Source organism: Pleurodeles waltl, chromosome 6, assembly GCF_031143425.1.
Source record: "Pleurodeles waltl isolate 20211129_DDA chromosome 6, aPleWal1.hap1.20221129, whole genome shotgun sequence".
Classification (NCBI taxonomy): Eukaryota; Metazoa; Chordata; class Amphibia; order Caudata; family Salamandridae; genus Pleurodeles; species Pleurodeles waltl.
The window spans coordinates 695108946-695129754 of NC_090445.1; the positions used below are offsets into that span (position 1 = coordinate 695108946).

Below are 20809 nucleotides of genomic sequence, written 5' to 3' on the forward strand. Positions count from 1 at the left end.
GACCGCCGCAGTGTTTGTTTATACCGCCGTGGCGGTCGGAGTGTTAAAGTGGCTGTCTATGTTGGCGGTTTCCGCCACGGTTGTAATCCCATTTTTTTCTCTGCCGGCCTGTTTGCGGTATTACCGCCGCTTTAACACCGACCGCCAGGGTTGTAATGAGGGCCACAGTGTTTATGAGGTCTACTATGCATCACAATGTGCAACAAAAATGAATTCAAAACAAGATCAACAATAATGCGTCATTTCTAAGTTGATAAAATATAAATTTATTTATGGTAAACAATTACGTATTTCTTACAAAACAAATGCATAAACCTACGCAAGAATTCAGACCTGTGATTGTTTCTCTCTGGGAAAGCATCATTAATCTTGGCTCTTGAAGTCCCGCCCTCCTCGATCCAGGGAGTGGAGAATCTGACAGAGAGTCGCCATGTGCTAAAACATCAACCCTCACCCCCAACCACACCGAAAACAAAAATCACATAACTACCAACCGCGCTTTCGAGGGGTGATAGTTTCAGCAACAGTGGCAGGGTAAAGATATGACCTATGTACACATTCCCACATGCCTTCTAGATGGCTAGTAACGAGACGAACGAAGAGCTACTCCTGAAGGCCGCAAGTTAGCTGTGCACTGTGAGTACAAGGAGGCGACAAGAGTGCCTTAAACTGAGAAAACAAGATAGGAACAAAAGATACGTCCTATCAGACTGCTATGTACTGGGAAGGAACAGAAATGTGCTTAAGGCGGCCTCGCAAGGAAATTAGAAAGTGAAGGTATTAAGTCAAAATATGCTTGGTCGAGCAGTTATTGGACCATACACTGAGACAACGCACGAGTTAACTAAAGGCACTCTTCATTAAGGGCTAAGTGTGCATCATGGGTGTACAGAATTAACTGGAGACACATCCTACCAGAGTGTGATTGTGACTCACACTAGGGTAACATGGGCTTGAGTAAAGCACGTTCCATCAGATTAAGAAAGTGTCTTGATAGGAGATTGTAAAGGAAATTTCGCACAAATGGAGAGAAAGAAAACGAACTGAACAGTCCTATCGGATTCTGACTGTGCTGTGCACATATAGTGCAGGGCCTAACAGGCATTATGTCAGGAATTCCACGCACTTCTGCAATCAGAAAGACCTTAAACTTTTCCAGCCCTCTGCCAAGTACAATACATCGAGAGAGTAAAGGAATTAACTACAGGTGTGACCCATCAGGCTGAACGTGGCCTTATGCACAGAAGACATGGAATAAACAAAACCACATCCATCTTAATTTGAACAAGTATTTTACCGGAAGAGAAGAGGCAATACGCAAAGGAGTAACCCACAAGAGATTGAATGGAACACAAAAGTAACCCTTCGCCGCCTTATTTCATTTACCAGAAGCATGCAAGGGTGCCAAATTTCTTCCCAATTAGGGCGCTCTCCGAGCTAGGGCCGGCGCTGGACTTATCTCATTATGATGATGTGCATGTGACTTACACAGGGCGAGCAAAAAATTAAGCAAAGGCACTCACCATTTATTATACCTTACACTGACAGAACAGGGTAATATGTACCGGCAAGTCTCAAAAGACTGGGAATGTGCTGTTCCCACTTAGTAAACATCACAATTAACTAAATCACATTCCGTCTGATTGTAAACGGGATGGATACTACGAAATAGAAGACATTTCTCATAGGCCCATGAACACAGCTTACACCGACAGTTGGCAGGAATTAACCACTGACGTGCTCTACATACTCCACATGTGCCATATAAAAGTACAGCACTGACCATAGGCACGTCCTATGAGGCGTTGAAGGTCTTATCGGGGGAGTACAGATTTAAATCGAAGACACTTCCCATCAGGAGATCAATGTACTGTTTTACACCCTGACAGAAGAGGAATAAACAGACCGGAAGAGTACAGGAGTACACTGAAGGTGTGTCCCATTTAGCAGTGAATATGTCAGATTTTGGGACCCCATCAGAATTAAGTAAAGGTACATTTTATAATGTTGTAAACGTGATGTACGATAGAAGAGCACGATACTAAGAGAAGGGACTTGCCTTCACTCTGTGACTTTTGTATACTGGGAAAGTAAGGAAATACATAAACACATGTCACATTATGTTGCATAGGTGACATACTCCAGGAGAGTAAGAACTAAAGACGCAATCCATCCTGTCGTGAAATTTCTTGCACTACATAAGAGAGTGCAAATTAATTAAAGACATATTCCATCAAGCTACTTGAGCACCTTATATTACAACAGTACCAGAAGAAGAAATGTATGTCGGCAGAGCATAGTAGGAGTAAAAAACGGCACGCTCTATGGGGTTGTAAAAAGTGATACACAAACGGGAAGGACAGAAACTAAATTAAATGTGCCTCATTAGGCTATTAACGCTCTGTAAGTTAAGACAAAAATGTAATTAACAAAGACGCAACTCATTAGTCAGCGAGTGCGCCTAGAAGTGTGCAGAATTAAAGACACAGCCCACAGGGTTCTTAGTGTGACTCGCCATGGAAGAATGAATAAAGATCTCCACCAGAGTATGAATATACCATGGTTTGGAAAATGTGGACTCAACTATAGATGTATGCCATCCGGCTGTAAGAATGCCTTACAATGAGAGAATAAACAACTTACCTAAAAAAAAGTATCAGGCTTTTATATACCATAATACAGGACCCAACAGGTTTAACTAAAAACACGCCGCGTCAGGCTCTATATGTACCATGTACAAAACCAAGGATGTGTTCTATCAGGTAGTAACTGTACCTTAAAACGGGAGAGCATGCAATGAACTGAAGAAACCTCACATCAGTCTGTGAATGATTATTACTACGAGAAAATACATAGTCAAGACATCCGCGAGTTTTAGAAATCCACTGAAATGACATCAGACGGTGGATACAATCTATACCGTGAGAATATGGAGCTAATAACAAACTATCAATCAGTCTATTTGCTGTATATAAAGTAAATTAAAAACAACGACTCATTACTACAGACTGTGGCTGGGAAAGGCACAGAATGAATACGAGGTAGGGCGCCTCAGGCTCCGTATTTGCAGCACCTGTGAATGTTCTCTACACTTAGTGGGAGGAAGGACACAGCCATTCAGGCAGCACCTGTGTTGTACGCAAAGTACAGAAACAGAGCAGACATATTTAATCTTGTTTTGAAAGTGTTGCTCACATCGAGTGTATAGTAATGAAATATTTAGTTAAGTCCTATCACACTTTTCATGCGCCCGAACAGTAGAGGATTAAGTAAGGGCACTTCCCATCAGGCCATAAACACAGAACATGGAAATAAATTAAAAGAGATGCCCTTAAGCTGTGAATGGGCCATCTATACGTGACTGTACGTGCCCCAGATACTGGGAGCATGAAATAAGAACTAAAGACCCATGCCCTCACGCTAAAGACATGCTGTACAATGGGAGAATAAACAAAATGCATACAGATAGGTAATATGAGGCATCGAAAGTGCACAGTGAGGGAACACGGAATTAACAGAACCCATTGGCTATGATGTTGCCACACACCATAAAAGTAGAGAATTAACTAAAACATCCACCCAGCTATAGATCTCCCAAAACTGGAGTACTGAACATTAATATCGGCACAAGCCGTCCAGATTTGAATTTCTTGTCTGCTGGAAGAATACATGAAAAAAATAAGGACACATTCGATCAGAAAGTGAACGTGAACTAATTAACCCAAAAATGGCCCCATCGGACCTCGAATTTGCTGCATCTGACAATTCCAGGAATGCTCCAGAGGGAAGTTCAATGTGTGAAAGGGGCATTACAATGCCTGAGCACAGGAGGAGTGGGAAAAGTACAGGGATTAACAAAAGGCGCATTCCAAGAGGTGAGTAATATGTCACACACTGGGAGAGTGTAGAGTTAACTACAGCCAGGGGCCGTTATCCTGTGACTCTACTATACACTGGGAGAGCACAGAAATAAACGAAAACACGCCCCATCATGCGCAGAATGTGCTGCATCACTCTGAAAATAAGCTTTTCACACGGAGAGTACAAGAACAACAACAGATCTCTAGAAATGTCCCTCACTTTGTGAAAGAAAGAGAGGAAACTAGGAAGTAACGTGTGAACGGGGTTTCGATGGAGCATGGGCAAGAGAACGGAGAATTGGGCCTCAGGCCCTGCAGGTAAAGAAGGAGTTTTCCCGAGTCAGTTTCTTGATTTCCAGTTGGAGTTTTTCTATTTCCAGCAGCAGCTTCTTCTCCTCCAGCTGGAGATTGCGCGACTGCTGGGCGAGAATATATTTCAGGCAGACCTCCTCCTCACTCTGGGCCATCCCCTGGCACTGCGAACACGGGATCCCACTCGGCACATCCGAAGCGTCACCTGAAAAGAAAACAAAAACAACTTCGTAAGACAGCTCAGCCTGGTTCCATTCACGTCTCAAATCCTCCTTGTTCATCCAATGGCTTCACAGCTAGGAAACACCCTACTCTCCGACGTTCTCCCCACTTAAACATTTCAAAAAGGTGCAACACCTGGGATCACACTGCACCCAGGTGCACGTCCAAGGAATCAGCACAAGGTCCCGCATTTTCTAAAAGGCTGCAAACCTTCACATTGCTTCTTTTTCAGTGTATCTCTGTTTCGTCCTGAAATCATCATTGCACCGATTTAAGCCTACAATCATGCATAGGATTTTCTCTTCAGCCGCCATGAGCAGAGAGACCCATCAAGTTCACATTGTCTGCCTGTGAAACAGCTTTGTTTTCACCAGTGTAAGTTTAAAGATATTCATCCAATCTTTACACTGGTGAAAACGCGTTTATAAAAACACACACAACCATCCTTTGTGGGTGTGAGTCTGTGTAAATAAGAGATAAAAACAGATGATGTGTGTGAGAAGCGGCGAATGGGGCATGGGGAGGATAATGTGTGTGAGGAGGGCAAGTAAGAGCGGTTTGGTAGGAAAAGGAATACTTTAGAGAAGGAATGCAATGTATTTATGTGGGACCCCAGAGTGTTCAATGAGGATCGAGGGTGCGAGTGAGCATGAGATGGTAAGAGGGTTGTGCAGGACAGAGGGAAGGATCCTGGAAGGGACAAGAAAGGGAGTCAAAGATATGTGAATGGAAGTTATGAGAAAGGCAGATATTAGAGGATAAAGAGATGATGATCAGGAAGCGAAAAGTATGAGTGATGAGCTAGAAGAAGTAATAAAGACACTGGGCCTGATTTAGAGCTTGAAGGACGGGTGACCTCGTCACAAACATGACGGATATCCCGTCCGCCGTATCAAGATCTCTAAAGGATAAAATGGAATCATAATACGACGGATAGGATATCCATCATGTTTGTGACGGAGGAACCACATCCGCCAAACTCTAAATCAAGTCCTGAGTAAGGTATAAGAGGATAGAGGGAAATCGTGGGAGCGCATAAAAAGCAAGAGGCAACAGCTAGGAAGGTGAGAGGACATTATCTGATACAGAAATGGGATGTATGGGAGAGAAATGTTTATGTGGGAGGACCATATGATTTTGAAATGGTAGAATGCTAAATGATAGCAAATATTTCTGAGTGGCAGTGTGAGAGCGCGCGTCCGGGGGGTTTAAAAAAAATAAATGTATATATAAAAAAAAACTTACCTTCACGGACACCGATGCTGCCTCGTGCTCCTCTTCTCTTCTGGTGTCCCACCATTCACTGGGACACCAGCACAGGAGCACATGCTCCCCAGCAATCCTGACAATGCTCTCATGCTAAAACTAGCATGAAAGCAGCGTCAGAACTGGTCTGAGCGGCTTGTTCTGCTGCTCAGACACTGCATGGGAATCTGTGCAGTTTTGAAACCTAAGTGCACATGCATTTTTGGCCGGCCAGAGACAGCCTGGCAAACACATGCGCACTTACAGTGCATAGACTCTGCTCCATCACTCTTGTGCCAGCCCCCCCTTCCTGCACTTGTGGCTGGCTGAGCCAGCAGCTGCATGCTAAAACATTAATTAAATATTGTTTTATTTTACAACTCCTGGCTCTTAGCCAGGGAGGCAACACTCCTTCGCCATTGCGTAGGAGCCGTCCCTGAGGATATGTCAGCAACAGGAGTTATATAAATTACAGCAGGATTCAGTGTGACCGCAAGGGGGATTTCAGGATGTGCCAGAAACAGCAGTGATAGCTTTACAATCAAATGCAGAGCAGTGGCAGCACTCACATAGTCACTCAGTCATCAACCTATACACTCATCTCACTAGATTAAGCATCTGATCCAGAGATGTGTTTACATTATGTGCCACCCACGTCTTAATTGTACATGTTCTGTTAAAGAGGAAAGCTGCACTGCTGCTGTTCTGAATCTGTTGTGCAGGGCAGGGAAGCTTGTTTTTTATAGCCATGCTATCACTGTTCTGAGAGGAAGCATCATCTTGCACTTCGGCTGCCTGATTAGTACCTGCCTATAAGGGGCAGAAGTGGCTGCATGCTCGTGCTGCTGTTGCAGAAGCTCTATATATCATGTTAGAGAGGAAAGCTTGCACTGCTGCTGTTCTGATGTAACTGTTCTATGAAGATGGGAGTGTTTCTACTGCTGTTGCCCCATCTGTGTCTGTAGTGGAGGGGGGGGAGGGGGGGCTGAGATACTCTTAATGATCCAGGGAACCTATACTGTGAGGAAAGGAAGATTGCATTGTTAATACCTTTGTTGCACCTGTTCTGTGTATATGACAGAAGCAAATACTACTACTCTGGCTGCTGCCACCTCTCCTTTACCTATTCTGTGTATCAAGAAAGGCTCCAGTGCTGCTCCCTATGCTGTTGTTATTAAATGTTTCACTACACAAAAGTCAAAACGACTAGAATTGTCATGGTTGTTTTTTAACCATGATCTGAATGACAGTAATCCCTGGTTTTAAAAGCATGATGTGAATGAGAGTGAGTCTTCACAAAATACATGAGCAGAACTTACCTTTGGTTTTGCCTGTGAAACAAGCACAGTTTTTAAAATGGCTATGTAGAAAGTACCATCTTGCTTGGCATGTTACCCCCATTTTTACATGTGTGTCAGTTTGTTTTTGCCTGTCCCACTGGGATCCTGCTAGCCAGGACCCCAGTACTCATAGTTTGTGCCTGAATGTGTATACCTGTGTAGTGACTAACTGTGTCACTGAGGCTCTATTAATCAGAACCTCAGTGCTTATGCTCTCTCTGCCTTTAAATTTGTCACTATAGGCTAGTGACTACATTTACCAATTTCAAATGGCATACTGGAATACCCTTATAATTCCCTAGTATATGGTACCTAGGTACTCAGGGTACTGGGGTTCCAGGAGGTCCCTATGGGCTGCAGCATTTCTTTTGCCACCAATAGGGGGCTCAGACAAACCTTTACACAGGACTGCCATTGCAGCCTGAGTGAAATAACACACACGTTATTTCACAGCCATTTTCACTGCACTTAAGTAACTTATAAGTCACCTATATGTCTAACCTTCACTTGCTGAAGGTTAGGTGCAAAGTTACTAAGTGTGAGGGCACCCTTGCACTAGCAAAGGTGCCCCCACATAGTTCAGGGCCATTGCCCCAGACTTTGTGAGTGCTGGGACACCATTACACGTGTGCACTACATATGGGTCAATACCTATATGTAGCTTCACAATGGTAACTTCGAATATGGCCATGTAACACGCCTAAGATCATGGAATTGTCCCCCCATTCCAAATGTGGTATTGGGGAGCCTATTCCATGCATCCCAGGGGCTCCACTATGGACCCCGGGTACTGCCAAACCAGCTCTTTGGGGTTTATCTGCAGCTACCGCTGCTGCCACCCCACAGACAGGGTTCTGCCCTCCTGGGGTCTGAGCAACCCAGTCCCAGGAAGGCAGAACAAGGCATTTCCTCTGAGAGCAGGGTGTTACAACCTCTCTCTTTGGAAATAGGTGTTAAAGGCTGGGAAGGGGTAGTCTCTCCCAGCCTCAGGAAATGCTCTGAAGGGCACAGATGGTGCGCTCCTTGCATAAGCCAGTCTACACCAGTTCAGGGAACCCCTAGTCCCTGCTCTGACGCGAAACTGGACAAAGGAAAGGGGAGTGACCACTCCCCTGTCCATCACCACCCCAGGGATTCTGCCCAGAGCTCCTCCAGTGTGTCCCAGACCTCTGCCATCTTGCTTCCAGAGGTGTGAGGGCACTCTGGAGGCCTCTGAGTGGCCAGAGCCAGCAGGTGACTTCGGAGACCCCTCCTGATAGGTGGTTACCTGACTAGGTGGCCAATCCTCCTCTGAGGGCTTTTTAGGGTCTCTCCAGTAGGCTTTATCTCAGATAATGACTTGTAAGAATCCAGCAAGACTCCTCTGCACTTCTCTCTTCGACTTCGGCCAAGGATCGACCGCTGACTGCTCCAGGACGCCTGCAAAACTGCAACAAAGTAGCCAAAAGACTACCAACGACATTGAAACACGTAATCCTGCCGGCTTTCTCGACTGTTTCCTGTTGGTGCATGCTCTGGGGGCTGCCTGCCTTCACCCTGCACTGGAAGCCATAGAGAAATCTCCAGTTGGTCAACAGAATCTTACCCCTGCTTCAGCAGGCGAACCACACTTCAGCTTCACGGGTACTCTGGGTCCCCTCTCATCCTGACGAGCGTGGCCCCTGGAACACAGGTGGTGGACCCAAGTGACCCCGACTGTCCAGTGGTCCAAATGTCCAAATTTGGAGGAGGTAAGTCCTTGCCTCCCCTCTCCAGACAGTAATCCTGTGCACCACGTGAACTGCAGCTACAAGGGCTTCTGTGCACATTTCCAAGAAATCCTGCATGCACAGCCGAGCCTAGGCCCCCAGCACTCTGTCCTGCAATGCTCAGCTCCCTGAGTTGATCTCCGGTGTCGTGGGACCTCCTTTTGCAGTGTTGAGACGACTGCTGTGTTCAGACTTCTTGATCCAGTGTTCAAGGACTTCTGCGGCTGTTTCCTGCTGGTGCGTGGGTTCTCTACGTTGTTTAGGGCCCCCTCTGTCTCCTCTCCCAAGTGGCGACATTCAGGTCCTTCCTGGACCCAGGTAGCACCCTTTTTCTCCTACAGTGACTCTTGCAGCTAGCATGACTTATTTGCGGTATTTTGCCAAGGAAACAACTCTGCATCCTCCAACACGCCGTGGGACATCTTCTGCACGAAGAAGAATCTCCTACCTCCTTTCGTTGCTGCAGAATCCTCAGCTTCTTCCAACTGGAGGCAGACATTTTGCACCTTCATCCGGGGTTTAGTGGGCACCTGCCCCACCTGGACACTTTTGCGACTCTTGGACTTGGTCCCCTTCTTTTGCAGGTTCTCAGCTTTCCAGTCTGTTGTGGTCCTTGCAAAATCGTTTATCACGACTTTAGTGTGTTTCTGGGGAAATAGTAGTACTTTTTACTCCTTCTTTCCAGGGTCTTGGGGTGGGGTATCTTTTACATCCTAAGTGTTTTCTTACTCTCAGCGACCCTCTACACACTACACTAGCCTAGAGATCCATTCGAGGTTCGCATTCCACTTTCTTAGTATTTGGTTTGTGTTGCCCCTAGGCCTATTGGAACCTATTGTATTATACAGTGTTTCCACTACTTTCTGACTGTTTTACTTACCTGATTTGGTTTGCTTTGTATATTTTGTGTATTTTACTTACCTCCTAAGGGAGTATATCCTCTGAGATATTTTTGGCACATTGTCACTAAAATAAACTACCTTTATTTTCAATAACTCTGAGTATTGTGATTCTTATGATATAGTGCTATATGATATAAGTGGTATAGTAGGAGCTTTGCATGTCTCCTAGTTCAGCCTAAGCTGCTCTGCTATAGCTACCTCTATCAGCCTAAGCTGCTAGAACACTACTAATCTACTAAAAAGGGATAACTAGACCTGGCACAAGGTGGAAGTACCATCAGGTACCCACTATAAGCCAGGCCAGCCTCCTACATTGGTGGTGCAGTGGTGGGATAAGTACTTGTAACTTCTTTACCACTTTGTCATTGGTGCTTTTCATAAGAAAACCATACTCGAAATACTTGGAAATATACACAAGTAACCTTAACAGTCTTACTTTCACTCTAAAAACTTTCTAAAAAGTTTCTGAAAAATGTGAAAAAGTTTTCTCTCTTTTCTTTAAAAGTTTTCTAAACTTTTTCTCTCACCCCTAACCTCTTTCTTTTCACCATGTCTGTGGTAGAGGCCACTCCCAAAGTTGTGCAGACAACTTATGATAAGCTAAACTTTAAAAGTCTGAGGGGTCTCTGTATAGAAATAAGTTTGGGGATTGGTAAGAACCCTACTAAAGATATCCTTCTTAGCCTTTTCCTTGAAAGTGACCAGAGTCAGACTGGTCAAACCCAGGATCAGGAGTCAGAGGAGGGGGGTACCCAAGTAGAATCAGGGGAGGGCCCTGAGGACTCTGGGGAGGGTACTTCCAAAGACCTTTCAGTTATCAGACCACCTAGTGAAGCTGGTAGTGGGAGGGGGTCACACATCAGCAGGGGACCTTTCACTGCAAAAGACCAGGTCACTAGGGTTCAGGTAGTTAGAGAAAGGTCCACTTCTGCCCACTCTCACATTATGTCTGTGTCAGATAATTCCCAAACCTCCCACCCTGAGGACAACACCCTAGACAGGGACCTCAGAAAGCTGAGGTTGGAAGAGGCCAGACTGAAGCTAAGACAGCAGCAGTTGGCCTTATATAGGGAATCTTTAGATGTAGAGAGAGAGAGAGAGACAGAAGTTGGGGTTAGTTCCCCATGGTGGCAGCAACAGCAGCAATATTGGTACTCATCCTGTTGGAGAAACAGATTCAAGAAACATGCACAAGATTGTCCCCACTTAGAAGGAGAGGGATGACATAAACAAGTGGTTTTCTGCACTTGAGAGGGCCTGTATGGAACAGTTGGTCCCTCAAAGACAGTGGGCTGCTATATTGTGGCTATTTTTTACTGGCAAAGGTAGGGACAGACTCCTTACTGTCAGGGAGAGAGATGCCAACAATTACAAAGTTTTGAAAGATGCACTCCTAGATTAATTTGGCTTAACCCCTGAACAATACAGGATAAAGTTAAGAGATACCAGAAAAGAGTCCTCTCAAGACTGGACTGACTTTGTAGACTGTTCAGTGAAGGCCTTGGAGGGATGGTTACATGGCAGTAAGGTGACTGACTATGAAAGCCTGTATAATCTAATTTTGACAGAGCATATTTTAAATAATTGTGTGTCTGACTTGTTGCATCAGTATCTGGTAGACTCAGATCTGACCTCTCCCCAAGAATTGGGAAAGAAGACAGACAAATGGGTCAGAACAAGAGTGAGCCAAAAGGCTCATACAGGTGGTGACAAGGATGGCACGAAGAAGGGTGGTAAGTCTCATGACAAGGGTGGGGAGAAAGACAAAAATAATACTGAGTCTTCATCAGGCCCAGAAAAATCCTCTGGGAGTTGGGTCCAAATCCTCTTAACACAATCTAAAGAAGCCATGGTGTTATTTATGTAAATGTAAAGGCCATTGGGCAAGTGATTCCACTTGTCCAAAGAAAAACACCAAGGCTCCCACCAACACAACCCCCACGGAGTCCACTGGTGCCCCTGGTACTAGCAGTGGTGGTAGGAAGAACAAAACAAATAGCCAGTCAAAGGGTGTAGCTGGGATCACCATTGGTAATGTAGTGGGGGGTTGGTCTTGTTAGGGAGACCACAGAGGATGTTTTAGTCTCTAATGATGGTATTGATTTAGCCACCTTGGCTGCTTGTCCCCTTAATATGGGCAAGTACAAGCAACTACCCCTAATAAATGGTGTTGAGGTTGAGGCCTACAGGGACACAGGAGCCAGTGTCACCATGGTGATAGAGAAACTGGTTGCCCTTGAACAACACCTACTTAGTCAGCAGTACAAAGTGACGGATGCTCATAACAACACTCTTAGCCACCCCATGGCTGTTGTGAATCTCAACTGGGGGGGTTACTGGCCCAAAGAAAGTTGTGGTAGCCACTGATTTACCTGTAGACTACTTACTAGGAAATTATTTGGAAACATCAGCTTAGGCTAAAGTGGAGTAGGAGGCTCATGCAGCAATGCTGGGTGGGCATTCCAGGGCATATCATTGCTCTCACAAGGGCTCAGGCCCAGAAGCAAGGAGGACAGAGAAACTTGGATCCTGGAAAAATGGACCAAGTGCTCCCAAAAGCTAGGGGTAGAAAGGGTAAATTCTTGCCCACTATCCCTCCCTCTCCAGAAGACTCCCCTTTTGAGGGAGAGGAATCCTCTTCCTGTGCAGAACCTACACCAGATGAGCTAGCAGCAGACACTGCTGAGCTTTTGGGTTTAGGGGGCCTGCTAGGGAAGAGCTGAGTGTGGCACAGCAGACCTGTCCCACCCTAGAGGGTTTAAGACAGCAGGCTGTCAAACAGCAAAATGGGGATGTCACTGATAACCACAAGGTCTATTGGGAGGACAACCTTCTCTATAGTAAGTCAGGGGACCCTAAACCTGGAGCTGCCAGGAGATTGGTCATCCCTTTGCAGTATAGGGTGTTTCTTCTGAGTTTGGCCCATGACATTCCTTTGGCTGGTCATTTAAGCCAAAGTAAGACATGGGACAGACTTGTTCCATTGTTTCACTGGCCTCATTTGTCAGAGGACACTAAGGAGTTCTGTCGCTCCTGTGTGACCTGCCAAGCCAGTGGCAAGACTGGTGGCACACTCAAGGCCCCCTTAATTCTACTTCCAGTGGTTGGGGTGCCCTTTGAGAGGGTAGGGGTTGACATTGTTGGCCCTCTTGACCCTCCAACAGCTTCAGGAAATAGATTCATCCTTGTGGTAGTGGACCATGCCACTAGGTATCCTGAAGCTATACCCTTAAGGACCACTACAGCTCCTGCAGTGGCAAAAGCCCTCCTGGGAATATTTTCCAGAGTGGGTTTCCGTAAGGAAGTGGTATCAGACAGAGGTAGTAAATTCATGTCTGCATATCTCAAAGCAATGTGGAAGGAGTGTGGTGTTACCTACAAGTTCACCACCCATTATCACCCACAAACAAATGGATTGGTTGAGAGGTTTAATAAAATTCTCAAAGGCATGATCATGGGACTCCCTGAAAAACTCAGGAGGAGATGGGATGTCCTGTTGTCATGCCTCCTTTTTGCTTATAGGGAGGTACCCTAGAAAGGAGTGGGCTTCAGCCCCTTTGAACTCCTCTTTGGACACCCTGTAAGAGGTCCCATTGCTCTTGTGCAGGAGGGTTGGGAAAAACCTTTAAAAGCTCCCCGGCAAGACATTGTAGACTATGTACTTGGCCTCAGATCAAGGATGGCTGAGTACATGAAAAAGGTCAGTAAAAACCTTCACGCCAGCCAAGAGCTCCAAAAGCAATGGCATGACCAGAAGGCTGCCCTGACTCAGTATCACCCAGGACAGAAGGTGTGGGTATCGTAGCTTGTGGCACCAAGAGCACTCCAGGACAAATGGAGTGGACCCCATCTCATTGTGGAGAAGAAAGGTGAGGTCACCTATTTGGTAGACCTGGGTACTGCCAGAAGCCCCCTTAGGGTGCTTCATGCCAATCACCTGAAACCTTACTATGACAGAGCTGACTTAACCCTGCTCATGGCCACAGATGAGGGGCAGGAGGAAGGGAATGACCCTCTCCCCGACCTCTTCTCCACCACTGAAGCCGATGGCTTAGTGGAAGGAGTTGTATTGGCAGATTGCCTTACTGCTGAGCAGAAGGACAACTGCATAAATCTCCTTGATCAGTTCTCTGACCTCTTCTCACTGATTACAGGTACAACTACCTGGTGTGAGCACACAATTGACACTGGAGACAGTTTACCTGACAAAAGTAAAATTTATAGACAGCCTGACCATGTCAGAGACTGTATTAAACAAGAGGTACAGAAAATGTTAGATCTTGGAGTGATTGAACCTTCTGAAAGCCCCTGGGCCAGCCCAGTGGTGCATGTCCCCAAACTTCAAGGTAAGGATGGAAAAAAGGAAACTAGGTTTTGTGTGGACTATAGGGGTCTCAATCGAGCAACAAAAACTTATGCTGACCCTATACCCAGGGCAGATGAGCTAATAGATACACTGGCTTCTGCCAGGTATCTAAGCACTTGCGATTTAACTGCAGGGCATTGGCAGATTAGGTTATCAGAAGATGCTAAACAAAAAACAGCATTTTCAACCATTGGAGGGCACTATCAGTTTACAGTTATGCCCTTTGGATTGAAAAATGCACCTTTTCAGAGGTCGGTGAATACAGTCCTCCAAGGATTGGAAGCCTTTAGTGCAGCATATCTAGATGATATAGCTGCCTTTAGCTCCACATGGGATGATCACCTGGTCCACCTGTGGAAAGTTTTGGAGGCCCTGCAGAAGGCAGGCCTCACTATCAAGGCCTCAAAGTGCCAGATAAGGCAGGGGAAAGTGGTTTAACTGGGCCACCTGGTAGGCGGGGAACAGATTGCACCACTGCAGGGGAAGATCCAAACCATTATGGAATGTGCTCCCCCTACAATTCAAACCCAAGTGAGAGCCTTCCTAGGCCGCACAGGGTACTACAGGAGGTTCATAAAGAATTTTGGCACTATAGCTGCCCCTCTTAATGGCCTCACATCAAAGAAGATGCCTAAAAAGGTATTATGGACAGCTGTCAAAAGGCTTTTGATGAGCTCAAACAGGCCATGTGCTCTGCACCTGTCCTAAAAAGCCATGGTTACTCAAAAAAATGGATAGTTCAAACTGATGCTTCTGAAGTAGGGGTAGTGCTATCACAGCTAAACACTGAGGGCCAGAATCAACGTGTTGCTTTAAACAGCAGGAGGTTGACCCCTACAGAAAAGTGTTGGGCTGCCATAGAGAGGGAGGCCTTTGCTGTGGTCTGGGCCTTGAAAAAGTTGAGACCATACCTCTTTGGCACTCACTTTATTGTTCAGACAGACAACAAACCTCTATTATGGCTTAAACAAATGAAAGGTGAAAACCCTAAATTGTTGAGGTGGTCCATCTCCCTACAGGGAATGGACTATACAGTGGAACATAGACCTGGGAGTACCCATTCCAATGCAGATGGACTCTCCAGATATTTCCACTTAGGCAATGAAGACTCATCTGGTCAAGGTTAGCCTTATTGTCCCTCGTTTGGGTGTGTGTGTGTAGGAAAGTACCATCTTGCCTAGCATGTTACCCCCATTTTTACATGTATGTCAGTTTGTTTTTGCCTGTCTCACTGGGATCCTGCTAGCCAGGACCCCAGTGCTCATAGTTTGTGGCCTGAATGTGTATACCTGTGTAGTGACTGACTGTGTCCCTGAGGCTCTGCTAATCAGAACCTCAGTGCTTATGCTCTCTCTGCCTTTAAATTTGTCACTATAGGCTAGTGACTATTTTTACCAATTTCAATTGGCATACTGGAACACCCTAATAATTCCCTAGTATATGGTACCTAGGTACCCTGGGTATTGGGGTTCCAGGAGATCCCTAAGGGCTGCAGCATTTCTTTTGCCACCCATAGGGAGCTCAGACAAACCTTTACACAGGACTGCCATTGCAGCCTGAGTGAAGTAACGCACATGTTATTTCACAGCCATTTCACTGCACTTAAGTAACGTATAAGTCACCATGAGCTTTGCATGTCTCCTAGTTCAGCCTTGGCTACTCTGCTATAGCTACCTCTATCAGCCTAAGCTGCTAGAACACTACTACACTCTACTAATAAGGGATAACTGGACCTGGCACAAGGTGTAAGTACCATTGGTACCCACTATAAGCCAGGCCAGCGTCCTACAGACTAGACCAGTGGTTTTTAACCTTTTGACTTCTGTGGACCCCCACGTAATCATTACTGGATCCCGGGGACCCCAACTGAATATTATTGGAATCCGGGGACCTCCAATGAGTCATTACTGGAAGCCACGGACTCTGGCCTAAGCCTTTTCGATGATTTGACCCGCAAAAAAAATACAAATACACTAAAAATACACAAACAAGCATTAATCAGACAAATACACAAATGATTAAATATTCACAAACAAATACAAAAAATTAAAATGTTAATTTTAAAGGGAAGGTTGCAGCTTATCTAAATTCAATTAAGACCACTGATCATTCCTACTATATTATGTCTGAGGCACTTAATCGATCTGAGGATACTAACTTAATCTTTTAGCCTATAATTTAAAAATCCTTCACTTTTACCGAACGTTATATATTTTTCATATTAAAAATGTTCATTACCTGCTGGCAGCCACTAGTAGGTTGTTATAGTTAGGACCAAGATTCCATAGGAAAATAAGTTTTTGTTCTCCCCGTAACTTTGACGATGTTTGACAAATCTTCACAAAGTCTTTCAAAAGTAATATGGCAGTTAGTTCAGTTGCTGGCATGAAGGTTTCTGGTTGATCCGTCAAGCTGGGCCCAGCTGTCAAACTGCTCCCGCTTGTGAGGAGAGGAGTTTTCATCTGTTTCCCTGCCCGCTGTCATGCGGGCAGAGAAACAGATGAAAGATTGCTCCTGCACGCAGGGAGCTTCACATTTAGCAGCTCCCTGTATGCAGGAGTAATGCCCACTGGGACTGTAGGGACATTGAAGCTCCCCCCCCCAACCCCAGAGCGCATGGCCAAGGCAAAGCAAGTGTGTTTTCTCTGCAGTTCCACCTTGAAAAGTTATCTGTAATCCTCAATGGAGGTGTTTGCATCCTTGTTCTTTTGAGCACAATATCTTATGTAGTGATAATATGAGCATGTAAAATGGCCTAGTAGCCCCACCCCATACACATTAGTGGTATGCAATGTATAATGCCCTCTTCCCAGGTTGAGGGACAGTCTTCTAAAAGGCCCCACACAAGTTTCCCACAGATTTTTAAGACTTGTTTTGATGCAAAGGAATATGATCACATCTTCACCAAACAAAGAAGCACTTACTTCTGTAAAGTACAAATTATCCTAACGTCTTGACCATGGCCAAGGTAAAGCAAGTGTTTTGTCTGCAGTTCCACCTTGAAAGGTTATCTGTAATCTTCGATGAAGGTGTCTGCATCCTTGCTCTTTAGAGTGCAATATCATATATAGTGATACTGCAAGCATGTTAAGTGACCTAGAAGCCCATCCTGTTTGGTCCTGCCCAACATACTATAGTGCATGCAAGCTCTTCCCGCCCTTTTCTAGGGTGATGGACAGCTTACTGAAAGCCCTCCCGAACCTCTACACACAATGTGATCATGTTCCTGCGCATGGCCAGCGGAAAGTAAGTGTGTTTTCTCCGCAGTTCCACCTTGAAAAGTTATCTGTGGCATGTTGTCGGGTACCTGCAGGGGTTACATGGGGTAGGCTGCAGGGCCTGGCTGCAGCTGGAGGCCAAGCGCAGAGGTGGTTTGTTTTACATATGTTAATTAAAATTACTTAACGTTAAAAAAACATAGAAATTCACTGAAAATAACAAGGGTCACTAGGACGTTACAGTTAGGAAATAGAATTTAAAAAAACATAGAAATTCACTTAGAAAACCAAAGGTTACAGGGATGGCATAGTTAGGCTCACATTTTAAACATAGAAAACCATAGAAATTCAGCAGTTCTAGTTAAAGTTGTTTCAAGTAATTATAAGTTGTGCCCTAAGGTAACTATAACTCACGCCCTACCCCAAAGAAGCCTTGGACTGCTCGAACTTTGCTACCACTGGGAGTCAAGTGCTGAAGGGGTAGTACTTAGCTCAGTTTCTCAGAGCCCATAGTAGGTTGTGCCCCAGGCATCCGGAATAAAAGGCCTCCACCCCCTTGTTCCAAAATTAAAAAAATGTATCATGAGCTCCGGCTGTAAACAGAGTGAAAGAAGATAATATTAGCAGAAGCAAATGTTAATTCAATTCAGACTTTGTTGGTGGTGGTGGGTAAACGGTACAGCACCTGCTACACGTGTTGCACATATTCAAGGCAGGATGCTTCACAGAGATGTTGAAGGCATGACATCAAATGCATGCCCACCTCTGGCCTCAGAAAGTGGGGACCCATATTGTTTTTTTATGTGGCTTTCAGACATGTTCGGCCGCTGTAAGAACATAACCACATAACAGTCAGGAGATGAGATGAAGCTATGGGGGTTCTCCTTGTTCTGGGCACATAGGCATTTTAGCATGCTCTTTTTGTTTTAGACAATGCTAATGTTTATACCCAAAAGCATCCGGCCAGGAATTTACATCTCTGGTGCACACCATTTTGCAGTCGGCCTCAGTCTTTTCTCTACACTAAGATCAGGAGACGGAGGTCAGACCTTTGTGCCAGGGTAACGGGGTGGATGTGTCTCTCAAGAACTCTGAGCTGACAAACTGGGTTAACTGCCATGCTCTCGCTAGAGATTAGGCGTAAGGTAGGAATCATTTATCCATGTTTATTGCAGTATGTTGGGAAATGATTCATTATTCATTTTTACTTCACTGATTTTTAAAATCCTAATTCTGTTATGTCTCATTATTGTAGTTCATGCAATTCATCACAGCTTGCAGTCTTTTCAATAAATATATTGAAAACTATTCTGCATCTCCTTCTTTGCCAGAGTATGGCTCATTCACCACGGCTCCCCTGAGAAGTCACGTGCTAGACTGCCACAAATCACCTCCATCCTTTGTGTCTGGATAAGGTAACGCTAGCAAGCCAGTAGGGTTGGGCGACAGTTGCCAAACCAGAGTGGGAGAGACTCAGTCACCCGCAAGCGGTGGTGCTGCTGCCCCAGGCCCAGCAGTCTTGTGGAATCACGAGTCACATAACACTATGGCCACATCGTAGTCCAGCTTTATTTTGAACAACATGCCACGTTAGTTTGGACCCAGCCATATACACATCAGTCTTGACCCTAATCCAGTAGGCAGAGTTCAGCTCGAACTTCCAGAATAGGTCCTCTTTAAACTGGAACACAAACAACCAATTACAGATTTCACACAGAATGGGCTCTTCAGTCTGGTGTAGCTTTGTTCCACTGGCACAATGAGCAAGGGACCCACACTGGGCATACCCGTTGCACTTTGGGCATCACAGCGAAGTGTACAAAAAAGTGATGGGGGGAATGTTTGAATGAATCTCAGCCACTGGTAATTACTTGGGGTGCACTGCGTTCATCGTTATTTTGCACACTATGCCAACCTCAGCCTGGACCCAGCCATATGCAGAACGGTCATGACCCTACTCTGATAGGAACAGTCCAGCCCCCAACAGCCAGGTCGGGTCCTGCCTGAACTAAAACAGAAGAAACCTAAGACCAGTTTCAGCTAGATGGCTGTGGCTTGGTTCCAGTGACAAACTTGATCACTGGACCTACACCTGGGCATACCCATCACACTTAGGGTATTGCACCGAAGTACACAAAAAAGTGATGAGTGGAATGCTCAAGTTAATTTCAACCAAATGGGTCCAGTGTGGCTGTGGGTAACTACAGTGGCTGAGGTTGTTTGCAGTGTTCCACCCATTACCTTTTGTTTTCCTTTAGAATTCCACTCAGCACCCTTTCACTTTCCTCAAATCACTATCTAGGCAGCGTCATAAAAACAATCTTTATCTTTTTTTCAGTAGACCGGAAGAGAAAACAACTGTGAGTGGGTCACACTTACTTTTTGTCAACCACAGCAAAGTCTCTCTGAATTTTCTACCAATTAATGAAAGTTCAAACTGCTGAACCTTCTCTGGATTTAGTGATGCTTTTAGAATTTGACTTTGTAATACACATTTATGTAGTTTTGGTTATAGCTGTGTGCATGAGCAACCTGTTGTTCATTAGTCTGTTTTTGTCTCATTGTCTTTTTGCAGATGTAGATACTGAAAGATGTGCTGATTGAGTATTGAGGCAATAGCACCTAAGTGACTGAAGGTATTTGGTGAGTCCCCACCGTCAGAGGTTGAAACACCTGAGTTGTACAGGTAATACACCTCACAGCTGGAATGCACACAGTCTAAATACTGACAAACATCTTAAGCCAAAAGCAGCAAGGCCTACCCCAAACTCCAACCCCCTTGGTATGGCTTAAATGATGAGTTTGGGACACAGATGATTGCCAAGTCAGGTCTCGGTCTCAGTGGTGAACATCCAGGGCTTTCCTCCATGTTTCAGCAATTTACCTTTGCCTGCAAGCCCAAAATGGGGATGTGGGGGTAGGACACATCTGGCAGTAGGGACAATGGGCTATCGCAAAGGCTTTCTGAAAGAATTATGGTGAGAACTGTGGTAGGGGGCACAGGACCTGTCTTCTGCCCTGTACTCCTTGCAACTGGCTAAGTAAACCAACTTAAACTGAATACACTTATACCAACAATTCCAACAATGAAGTCTCTGTCTGACTCTTCACCATTGGTGGGAGAGCCTGTTTTAAACAGATTTGGAGGGATACATAAAACACTAAATGCACAGAAATGACACAGATAATCGGAACTCCATTCTCGCATGGTCTTGTCTCTGAAGATATGGCTCAATAAAAAGCTGACAGATATTCCTAAATCCCTTTAGTTTTAAATAGTTTTTGGATACTCATACCTTGTTCCCTTGCTGACAACAGGAGCTGGTTATCAATGGTGACATTCAAAGTTCTTGCATTGTTATATCTAAGTTGAGAGTGTTAGTTGATGAACTTTATGAAGAGACGTGCGAAGTTCATTCACTGCTGGGACATGCTGTGCCTTTGACCATCAAAACTCACCATTCTAAGATGATAACAGAGATTACAATAACATTGAGAAAAACTTGTAGCTGCGTGAGTAGGATTGTAATATGTGAATCCTGCTAACCATAAGGCAGCAACCAAGCTTTTGATCATGTAATAGTTAACATCACGGA

General features: G+C 45.1%; 1 protein-coding gene across 7 annotated transcripts in view; it reads right to left on the minus strand.

Moving 5' to 3' along the window:
- Window positions 1–250: 250 nt before the first annotated feature.
- LOC138300179 (uncharacterized) overlaps window positions 251–20809 on the minus strand; it is a 395471-nt gene continuing 374912 nt past the window's right edge. For all 7 annotated transcript variants that reach the window (XM_069239151.1, XM_069239155.1, XM_069239156.1 and 4 more), the window contains one exon: window positions 251–4377. In XM_069239151.1, the coding sequence (XP_069095252.1) occupies window positions 4166–4377 (212 nt within the window). In that variant the 3' untranslated portion in view covers window positions 251–4165. The remainder of the gene's footprint in view (window positions 4378–20809) is intronic.